A 10,080-nucleotide genomic window follows, 5' to 3' on the forward strand; every position below is an offset into this window, starting at 1 on the left:
TCTACTTGTTGCAAACCAAATAAAAAAGGTTTCTTTGCTTATGCAAGTACCCCCATAAGCATCAACAAAAAGACAATTCTTTTGTAATAAATATCTTCAACCCGTAAATGTCTTGGCCTTTGTCGTTTTCCATTTTCATCATCACCATCACGTGATTGGCTAATACAATTAACTACTTTTCTATTTTATTATTTCGCCACAATCCGTGAAAGATGGAGAAAATGAATGTCCGTTTTATGATTGTGTTGATGGTTATGTCTTTGGTTCTGGGTTTTTCGTCGGCAGTTGATTTCAGATGGAGGAAAACAGCTGGATTCTCTGATAGATTTACCAGAGCTGTCTCTTCAGTAGTGTTCCCTGTTCATGGCAACGTTTATCCTCTTGGGTATATATATCTATATATATATTTCCAAACTCTTTCACAAAATTATTGCTTGCCTTTCTCAGTAATGCTCTAAATTTTGTTTTTTTTGTCCTATACTTTAATTTGGAACAGATATTACAATGTTACTATCCACATAGGACAACCACCACGACCTTATTATCTTGATCTTGATACTGGTAGTGATCTCACTTGGCTACAATGTGATGCTCCTTGTGTTCGTTGCTTGGAGGTAAGATAATAATTTTCATCTTCAATTCTTTATTTCTCTAGATCCATTGTCATAGTTTCATCTAGCGAATTCACAAACCGTTTCTGATCTCAGGCGCCTCATCCACTATACCAGCCTAGTGGCGATCTTACTCCTTGCAATGATCCACTGTGTAAGGCGTTGCACTTGAATGGTAACCAGAGATGTGAGGCTCCAGAGCAATGTGACTATGAGGTTGAGTATGCTGATGGAGGATCTTCTCTCGGTGTTCTTGTTAGAGATGTCTTCTCTTTGAACTATACAAAGGGTCTTCGGCTCACTCCCCGTCTTGCTCTAGGGTATATATCTATTTCTACATTCTTGGACCGACAATATTCAAATTGATTTAAGCAATTGTAGTTCCTAGCGAGTCCTTAATAGAGTTTTGCGTGCAACAGATGCGGATACGATCAAATCCCAGGGGCTTCGAGTCATCATCCTCTAGATGGAGTACTGGGACTTGGTAGGGGGAAAGTAAGCATTCTGTCACAGCTTCATAGCCAAGGTTATGTCAAGAATGTTATTGGTCATTGCCTAAGCAGTTTAGGCGGAGGAATCCTCTTTTTTGGCAACGATCTTTATGATTCTTCAAGAGTCTCTTGGACACCAATGTCGCGTGAATACTCGTAATTATATAGCTCTTGTCTTATTTTTTATCGTTTACGCCATCACTCTCTTGTCTCTTTTTGCTATAATATTTCAACTTTTTTTTCTCAGAAAACACTACTCTCCTGCAATGGGAGGGGAACTTCTATTCGGGGGAAGAACAACGGGACTGAAGAATCTATTAACAGTCTTTGACAGTGGAAGTTCTTACACATACTTCAATTCTAAGGCGTACCAAGCCGTAACATATTTGGTAAGGAACTTGCTGTAACCTTGGAAGATAAAGAGCGAAGAGACCAATTTTTCATCAAGTCTTGTTGTTATTTTTCGTAGCTAAAGAGAGAACTAAGCGGAAAACCGTTGAAAGAAGCACGTGATGATCACACGCTGCCTCTATGCTGGCAAGGAAGAAGACCGTTCATGAACATTGAAGAAGTCAAGAAGTATTTCAAGCCTCTAGCTCTTAGCTTCAAAACAAGCTGGAGATCCAAATCTCTATTTGAGATACCCCCAGAAGCTTATCTAATAATTTCTGTAAGCAATTTCTCTATCCTGTTTCCCATCCGTTTATCCACGATCTTGTGTTTTTTGTACAATGCTAAAACAAAGATTTATTAAAACGTTGCAGATGAAAGGGAATGTATGCTTGGGAATCTTGAATGGCACAGAAATTGGTCTACAGAACTTAAACCTCATCGGTGGTACGTACAGTCTTTAACACTACCATTGGCAATTTCCGGATCTTGAGGTTTCGAGTATAATAGACATATTAATTCCCTTTTACTCTTTTTGAATCGACAGATATATCAATGCAAGATCAGATGATAATCTACGATAACGAGAAACAATCAATCGGATGGATCCCAGCGGATTGCGATGAACTTGCTTCACTAAAAGCTGCTCAAGTATTTGAATATTGAGACATGTTTTACATAGTTGTAATTAGACTATGCTGATATATGCTCCGAGTCTGAGAACCTTGTTCTTTCACTATTGGTTTAACTGGTCGGTTCACATCTTATGATTTATTACAAAGTGACTTGAAATAAAAATAAAAATAAAAATAAAATAAAAATATGATTTTTGGTAATTACACTCTGTTTGATGCCTTACTTGAAAAAATCACAACTTTACGGTCAAAACTTACCACACATATCTCCGGCCGGCGAATTCACTTAGCTCACACTCTCTGAAGCAGCACCCAAGAGAAAGGTTCTCTCTTTCTTCTCTCTTCGATGGCTTTCTCATACTCGTTAACTTCTCCTTCACCAAATTCGACTCTCTCATGTTCCAATATCCATCAATTTCTCAACCCGTCTTCGTCGTTTCCCGTCTCGTTATCTGTCTCATCTCCGAAGAGCACCCGCCATCTTCGTCTCGTTATCACCTCCGCGGTGAATCCGCAAACGGGACAGCCGACGAAGAAGGCCTCAACGGGTACTGGTGGTGGCAATAGTAATAGTAGTACGAACAAGAAACGTAAGAAAAAGGGGAAAACTGCGAAACCTGTGGACGATTGGGAATTGAGAGATGCGGATGGTCTTGACGAAGACGATGATTCTGATTATTCTTCTTCTTCGAGGTCTCTAGCAACGTTTAACTCTCCTCCTACCATACCTAAACCACCTGCTGGGTTTGTGATTGATGAAACTGGTAGGGTTCTTATGGCCTCTAAGAAGCGAATCGCCACTGTGGTAAGTCAATAGTTTCACTTTGGTTTTGGACTTGGATAAGTATTTGGTGTTTGGGGGAAAGGAGAATCTAAAAAGGTTTTTGTTTTGAGACAGATTGATCCAACAAACAGTAGCCCTTTGGATTGTGTGATAAGAAGAGTATTTACTAGTAGTAANGGAATGTATGCTTGGGAATCTTGAATGGCACAGAAATTGGTCTACAGAACTTAAACCTCATCGGTGGTACGTACAGTCTTTAACACTACCATTGGCAATTTCCGGATCTTGAGGTTTCGAGTATAATAGACATATTAATTCCCTTTTACTCTTTTTGAATCGACAGATATATCAATGCAAGATCAGATGATAATCTACGATAACGAGAAACAATCAATCGGATGGATCCCAGCGGATTGCGATGAACTTGCTTCACTAAAAGCTGCTCAAGTATTTGAATATTGAGACATGTTTTACATAGTTGTAATTAGACTATGCTGATATATGCTCCGAGTCTGAGAACCTTGTTCTTTCACTATTGGTTTAACTGGTCGGTTCACATCTTATGATTTATTACAAAGTGACTTGAAATAAAAATAAAAATAAAAATAAAATAAAAATATGATTTTTGGTAATTACACTCTGTTTGATGCCTTACTTGAAAAAATCACAACTTTACGGTCAAAACTTACCACACATATCTCCGGCCGGCGAATTCACTTAGCTCACACTCTCTGAAGCAGCACCCAAGAGAAAGGTTCTCTCTTTCTTCTCTCTTCGATGGCTTTCTCATACTCGTTAACTTCTCCTTCACCAAATTCGACTCTCTCATGTTCCAATATCCATCAATTTCTCAACCCGTCTTCGTCGTTTCCCGTCTCGTTATCTGTCTCATCTCCGAAGAGCACCCGCCATCTTCGTCTCGTTATCATCTCCGCGGTGAATCCGCAAACGGGACAGCCGACGAAGAAGGCCTCAACGGGTACCGGTGGTGGCAATAGTAATAGTAGTACGAACAAGAAACGTAAGAAAAAGGGGAAAACTGCGAAACCTGTGGACGATTGGGAATTGAGAGATGCGGATGGTCTTGACGAAGACGATGATTCTGATTATTCTTCTTCTTCGAGGTCTCTAGCAACGTTTAACTCTCCTCCTACCATACCTAAACCACCTGCTGGGTTTGTGATTGATGAAACTGGTAGGGTTCTTATGGCCTCTAAGAAGCGAATCGCCACTGTGGTAAGTCAATAGTTTCACTTTGGTTTTGGACTTGGATAAGTATTTGGTGTTTGGGGGAAAGGAGAATCTAAAAAGGTTTTTGTTTTGAGACAGATTGATCCAACAAACAGTAGCCCTTTGGATTGTGTGATAAGAAGAGTATTTACTAGTAGTAAAGGAGAGGATTGTATGCTTCTTTGCCCTGTTGATACGTGAGTAATTGCTGTTTTTTCTATCTTTCTCTTATCAATTTAGCAACTTCTTCTTTACTGTTTGATTGACTCATTCGTTCCTTGTTTCAGGCCAGTTCAGATTTTGAAGAGCACAAATATTGATGGATGGTCAGCTGTAAGTTCTCTCTCTCCTCCATGAATCTTTCTCTCATTCGTTGCTTCAGGACTGCACATAGCCTAGTGTAGAGAAGCCTTTTGGGATGCATAAACACTATGCTTTTGTGAACTTTGATATTGATTCCACAATTCACCCTCTCTAGAATAGTCATTTTCTAGAAAATTGCTTATATTGGGGACCTTTGTATGCTAACCTGAATGGTTCTCTCTTTTAGGTCAGCGATGAAGAGGTTGAATCTCTTCTTCCTGCTGCTGCTTATGCTCTTGCAAAGATCCATATGCATCTAGTACACAGCGGGTATGACTGTGCCCTGTTTCAAGCATGACATTTTTAATATCCTAATGTCTCTTTGTGTCTGAAACAGTTTAATGGGTTATTATCACTATAAATCAGGTTCTGTTACACTGCAAGGGGAGGCTTTTGCTACACGGAAGATAATGTCTTCGATTTTCGCACAGGCAAACACCCTTTTTCTTCTAATATTTAATTTACACATGAAGAAAATTCTTCTGATTAATATTCTGGCGTCTCCTCTATATGAGCTCGCTATATGATTTTGGCTTCGTTAGTATACGGTGGATATAGGATACCAGGCTTTGTATTCATGTATCAAATATCAAAACGATGGTCACGTGAACTTGCATTTTAGTACATGTATGTTATTATCTGCATTCTTCCTCTGATGTTTTGTTCTCTCGAACTACTTCATTCTAACCATGAGATGATATTACGGGTCTGCTCATATACTAAATCTTTAAAGTTTCTGTGTCGTACTTTTTTCATATTATTAATTGTGTCGAGCAACAACTGTTTGCAGATGATGGCCAAGATGTTGAAGGCTTGCCAACTGAAGGGATTGAAATTACGTGTTTCCATCTGGTATACCCTTTCTTTTGGCCTTTTGCATATTGATATGTTTTGAGGTGCCTTTTAGAGTATTCTGTACATCTTTTGGAGATATCACTGATATAGCATATTGTGAAACACTCAAAGATGACATTCAATTTCTCAAAGTGTCTCTGAACCAAGTTTATATTTAGTGCTCCATTGTGGGTCCAAAGTTGACCGTTACACTCTGATTGTGCTATATATAGTTTGAATTCTCTAGAACATGAAACTAAGAGGTATGATGTACCCCTTTTTCGTTATCTTAATATAAATTATGATTCAGGATGGATCACACTATATGGTCTACACACCTTCAGATCCACTTCTCTTTGTTGCTGCTAAGGTAAGCTTGTTATTTTTGGTTGTTTATTGGTCAAAGTTATGACAAGCTATAGCTGAAGTGATCTAAATTTATGTTGTTATGTTCATAGAAAAAAGATATGTAATCGTTTGGAACTAAATGTAGAAAAACAGAGTGATAAATGGCAATTTCATCTATGCAGGATCAAGATGGGCTGCTGCAAATTGCTGATGATGTAAGTGAACCTCCATTGTGTACTTTTATCATATGCAACTTGGTTACCAATACCGGGTCTTTTGGGTTAATGAAAAGGTTTTATGCAAAAGCTGAAACCAGACGTTGACCAATCTGTGAATTCAGGAAACTAGAAACTGTTAGAATTGAATTAAGTAGTTATGTGGTATGCCATGACCAATATACAAAGTTATATTAATGATGTTCACTAGACAAATATAGAGTGAAGAGAAAGAGAACTTAGTGCTTGAATATTTTTGGTTCTCCGGATTTAGAAGAGGGAATTTCTTGTAAACCTAACAACAATGTTTTTGTGTAATCTTCAATATGAAGTAAGCTTACCATTCTATGCCAATGGGGTTTGCAGGAGCTCTTAGACGATCCAGCTGTGATCAGCGCCATAGACGAGGAAACCGAATTCAATGCCTTGGTGGTACGTAGAGAATAGAAACAAACATTAATAAATTTGAGGTTGTTTTGTTAAAGTGATGTTGAATGTGGTTATTGATGTTTGGCAGGAGGAAGAGGCGGCTCTCCTTGAATCACTTCTTGGGGAAAGAATTTAAAAGCTTTCATAGGGACTACTTAGCTTTCTTTTGTGTTACATAGTTGCTCCCCCTGTGTAATTTTTCAGTTCTCTTTACCATTTTGTGTTTTTTTTTATTATAAAAACTGATTTTGCCTTCATAATGGAATTTGATAATTGGGTTCAATCGTTTGTATGATCCATTACCTAAATCCAAAATAGAAGTCCAAATGACCAAGTGATCCTCGCAGCACCGGGATTAGAACTTCCAACATCACTGCTAATATATCAAATGAGTCTTTCTATTTTTAACATACCAAACATGTGTGTGTGTACTCGCTCTTGTGGAAGTAGGACCGTACAAAACCTATCCACTTAAGAAAATTAAATAGCTTTTGGTTTTCTTTTTAGTACTTTTGTGGTTGACTTCAGTAACCTCTGAGCTTGAGGGGTTCTCAGTCATGTCCATGGCGCTAATCGTCCGACCTCACTTTGTTCCTGGTAAAGTCTCTTCTTTCTTTGTTTGATGCCATCAAAATTTGTCCTTTTTTTTTGTAATCCATTAGATAGTTCTCAGAAGTAAGGGTTTATGAGAATTTTAGTTTTGTCTGCTCCTCTTTAAAAAAAAAAAAAATGGTCGTGAATGGTTTTACTTTACATTACTGTCAAAACATGTTCTCACTATTTTCTTTATATAATTGGAATTTTCATGAAGGAAGTGCTGAAATTTCGGGGAGTAGAAGAAGCATACGCAAGAAGAATCATCATTGGATTGGTTTCGATTTGGGAAATGGACTGAGTTCAGGGAGAAAACATCTTATGAAACCCAATACAGCTTTTATTTGTTGCTCATTTGGTACAGACAAGGATCCTCTCTTACCTTCTATCCAGCATTTAACCGATGCTCGTCTCATTTATAGTGTATCTGCAGCATTGGGTCATAACAAGGTTCTGACTTACAGTATTTGGTTGTTTTTGTCCCTCTTAAATCTCTTTTGCATAACAAGGTTTTGACGTCTAAGATTTGGTTGTTTTTTTCCCTCTCAATTCTCACAGAAATCACATCCAGAATGCAGTGCAAGAGTTCCTGCCATTGTTAATGCTCTTGAGAAGAATGAGCTCACTCCTAAGGCATGAAACAATCCATCTCTATCTTTTTCATGTGACATTCCATCTACTTTACGCACATATAGCTATGGAAGTTTCGTTAACCGTAATTTACAATATTGAGTCGATTCTTCAGAAAGTGGAGACCAAAATATCTCTCTGAACCATAATGCTTGTGGATAATTTTGTAGGATTGATCTTGCACTTGTCTGGTGAATTAGATTTGATATGATCAGCAGTCGTAAAGAATTGCACATATTCTCATATGAATTAAATGCTAAATATTTCCCAGTGGATTCTTTCCGAAAAATGTTAGATAGATGTAGTTGGTATGTTTTTGTTGTATGCACCAATCAGTGTCTTAGAGCCTCATTTTTCCATTGTTCGTCTCTTTTCTTCTTTTTGTTGGATACTTTGCTTTTTGTATGATGAAGATCTCTGTCACTCTTTTACCGAAAATGATCTCGGATCTATCAATGAGTGCTCATATGTGAATCCTTTTTCCTTGTGTATTTCAGTTCCGCGGCTCACAGATTCTTGAACTCGCAAATTTCAAGACTGCAAGTATAGAAGATATTGCAAATGTTCACGACAGGGCTTATGTCTTTGGCCTAGAGAAGGTTATTTGCTTTCCTCATTATTACTAGCTTTTTTACTGCACAACTTTTTATTACATAAGTAACCAATACATGACATATAACATAGCAATGTAAGTAGGATTGCAGATAAGAAATGTATGAGTTTATATTGACCATAACAAAGGCATTCTTAGTTTAGGCAATGGATGAGGCTTCAGATTCGGGACTAATTTTCATCGAAGGCTCTGGACCAACATATGCCACTTCTACGGTAACTGCTCTGTTCTCATCGGTTTACATCTCTAATGACACCATCTTTCCTGCTTAAAATATCTTCCCCTCTGTGCCAGACATTCCAAGATTCACTTATCGCAGCAGGAGCCGGAATGGCTTTAGTTGATTCAGTGGTGATATCTCGTTTCACCATGTTAGTCTGTTTTTATTGCTTCAGTTTCATTATGTTGGAACTGGTTATAGATTTCTTGGTAACTTTAGGAGTATTTGTTTCAGATCGCAGCATCCAGAAACAGCTNGTATAGAAGATATTGCAAATGTTCACGACAGGGCTTATGTCTTTGGCCTAGAGAAGGTTATTTGCTTTCCTCATTATTACTAGCTTTTTTACTGCACAACTTTTTATTACATAAGTAACCAATACATGACATATAACATAGCAATGTAAGTAGGATTGCAGATAAGAAATGTATGAGTTTATATTGACCATAACAAAGGCATTCTTAGTTTAGGCAATGGATGAGGCTTCAGATTCGGGACTAATTTTCATCGAAGGCTCTGGACCAACATATGCCACTTCTACGGTAACTGCTCTGTTCTCATCGGTTTACATCTCTAATGACACCATCTTTTCTGCTTAAAATCTCTTCCCCTCTGTGCCAGACATTCCAAGATTCACTTATCGCAGCAGGAGCCGGAATGGCTTTAGTTGATTCAGTGGTGATGTCTCGTTTCACCATGTTAGTCTTTTTTTTTATTGCTTCAGTTTCATTATGTTGGAACTGGTTATAGATTTCTTGGTAACTTTAGGAGTATTTGTTTCAGATCGCAGCATCCAGAAACAGCTCAGATCCTCCCACTGGTTTTGCATTGATAAGACCTCCAGGACACCACGCTGTACCAAAAGGTCCAATGGGGTTCTGCGTTTTTGGAAATGTGGCAATCTCAGCTCGTCACGCCCAACTCGCACATGGTCTGAAACGCGTCTTCATAATTGACTTTGATGTTCACCACGGGAATGGCACAAATGATGCATTTACTGAGGACCCTGATATATTCTTTTTGCCAACTCATCAGGTAAGCCTCTCTGACATTATTGCATAACATGTCTTTTTAGATCATCGATTGAATGACACAAAAATATGAGTAGATTGACACAAGTCATTTTATATTCTGAAAAATTCAGGATGGAAGCTATCCTGGAACAGGAAAAGTCAGTGACATAGGCAAAGGAAAAGGTGAAGGCACCACTCTAAATTTACCTCTACCTGGAGGGTCAGGTGATATTGCGATGAGAACTGCTTTTGAAGAAATCATAGTTCCATGTGTTCAACGGTTCAAGCCAGATCTCATTCTTGTCTCTGCTGGGTTAGTGAGTGTAAAACGTTTTTTTGTTTCTCTTTGAATTGTATCATCATCATTACTTACCAACTCCTCTGTTTCATTGCTTTATCTGCTTAAGGTATGATGCTCATGTCCTGGATCCACTAGCAAATTTACAGTTCACGACAGGAACATACTACTCACTGGCGAAAGATATAAAGCGGTTGGCGAAAGAAGTGTGCGGAGGACGTTGTGTGTTTTTCTTGGAAGGAGGATACAATCTTGAGTCACTTTCATCATCTGTGACAGACTCGTTTCGAGCATTGCTTGGAGAAGAAAGCTTGGCATCAGAGTTTGATAACCCAGCCTATTTGTATGAAGAACCAATGAGAAAGGTGCGAGATGCAATTGA

At 38.3% G+C, this 10,080-nt stretch overlaps 4 protein-coding genes across 7 annotated transcripts in view; all 4 read left to right on the forward strand.

Annotated features, from left to right (window-relative positions):
• Window positions 46–2,264, forward strand: LOC104716808 (aspartic proteinase Asp1-like). Its single transcript, XM_010434252.2, has 8 exons — window positions 46–385; window positions 497–614; window positions 708–931; window positions 1,031–1,258; window positions 1,350–1,491; window positions 1,572–1,772; window positions 1,867–1,939; window positions 2,040–2,264. Exons 1-8 carry the CDS (start codon window positions 213–215, stop codon window positions 2,156–2,158), a joined length of 1,278 nt encoding a protein of 425 aa, XP_010432554.1. The 5' UTR covers window positions 46–212; the 3' UTR covers window positions 2,159–2,264.
• LOC104720000 lies at window positions 2,345–3,112 on the forward strand. The gene is made up of 2 exons (XM_010437974.1): window positions 2,345–2,932; window positions 3,026–3,112. The coding sequence occupies exons 1-2, from the start codon at window positions 2,474–2,476 to the stop codon at window positions 3,110–3,112; spliced, it is 546 nt and encodes a 181-aa protein (XP_010436276.1). The 5' UTR covers window positions 2,345–2,473.
• On the forward strand, window positions 3,563–6,615 carry LOC104729910. The gene is made up of 10 exons (XM_010434254.2): window positions 3,563–4,147; window positions 4,241–4,338; window positions 4,429–4,474; window positions 4,692–4,774; window positions 4,871–4,935; window positions 5,295–5,356; window positions 5,649–5,708; window positions 5,869–5,901; window positions 6,268–6,333; window positions 6,419–6,615. The coding sequence occupies exons 1-10, from the start codon at window positions 3,689–3,691 to the stop codon at window positions 6,464–6,466; spliced, it is 1,020 nt and encodes a 339-aa protein (XP_010432556.1). The 5' UTR covers window positions 3,563–3,688; the 3' UTR covers window positions 6,467–6,615.
• The window catches only part of LOC104716810 (histone deacetylase 14), a 6,293-nt gene continuing 2,993 nt past the window's right edge, over window positions 6,781–10,080 (forward strand). Inside the window, exons 1-9 of one of the 4 annotated variants that reach the window (XM_019230586.1) lie at window positions 6,781–6,927; window positions 7,142–7,374; window positions 7,483–7,557; window positions 8,052–8,153; window positions 8,311–8,382; window positions 8,462–8,518; window positions 9,171–9,422; window positions 9,532–9,713; window positions 9,808–10,070. In XM_019230586.1, the coding sequence (XP_019086131.1) occupies window positions 6,888–6,927; window positions 7,142–7,374; window positions 7,483–7,557; window positions 8,052–8,153; window positions 8,311–8,382; window positions 8,462–8,518; window positions 9,171–9,422; window positions 9,532–9,713; window positions 9,808–10,070 (1,276 nt within the window). In that variant the 5' untranslated portion in view covers window positions 6,781–6,887. The remainder of the gene's footprint in view (window positions 6,928–7,141; window positions 7,375–7,482; window positions 7,558–8,051; window positions 8,154–8,310; window positions 8,383–8,461; window positions 8,519–9,170; window positions 9,423–9,531; window positions 9,714–9,807; window positions 10,071–10,080) is intronic. The other 3 variants (XM_010434256.2, XM_010434255.2, XM_010434257.1) reach the window with 3 other exon arrangements.

This window comes from Camelina sativa, chromosome 10, assembly GCF_000633955.1.
Source record: "Camelina sativa cultivar DH55 chromosome 10, Cs, whole genome shotgun sequence".
NCBI lineage: Eukaryota > Viridiplantae > Streptophyta > Magnoliopsida > Brassicales > Brassicaceae > Camelina > Camelina sativa.

What these genes read in the sequence shown, in the direction of transcription:
- LOC104716808 (XM_010434252.2), top strand. Translation starts at nt 213, where the DNA reads ATGGAGAAAATGAATGTCCGTTTTATGATTGTGTTGATGGTTATGTCT. An exon ending in GGCAACGTTTATCCTCTTGG is followed by an intron (nt 386 to 496) that starts GTATATATATCT and finishes AATTTGGAACAG; the next exon opens with ATATTACAATGTTACTATCC. An exon ending in CCAATGTCGCGTGAATACTC is followed by an intron (nt 1,259 to 1,349) that starts GTAATTATATAG and finishes TTTTTTTCTCAG; the next exon opens with AAAACACTACTCTCCTGCAA.
- LOC104729910 (XM_010434254.2), top strand. Translation starts at nt 3,689, where the DNA reads ATGGCTTTCTCATACTCGTTAACTTCTCCTTCACCAAATTCGACTCTC. An exon ending in CTTCTTTGCCCTGTTGATAC is followed by an intron (nt 4,339 to 4,428) that starts GTGAGTAATTGC and finishes TCCTTGTTTCAG; the next exon opens with GCCAGTTCAGATTTTGAAGA. An exon ending in ATGCATCTAGTACACAGCGG is followed by an intron (nt 4,775 to 4,870) that starts GTATGACTGTGC and finishes ACTATAAATCAG; the next exon opens with GTTCTGTTACACTGCAAGGG.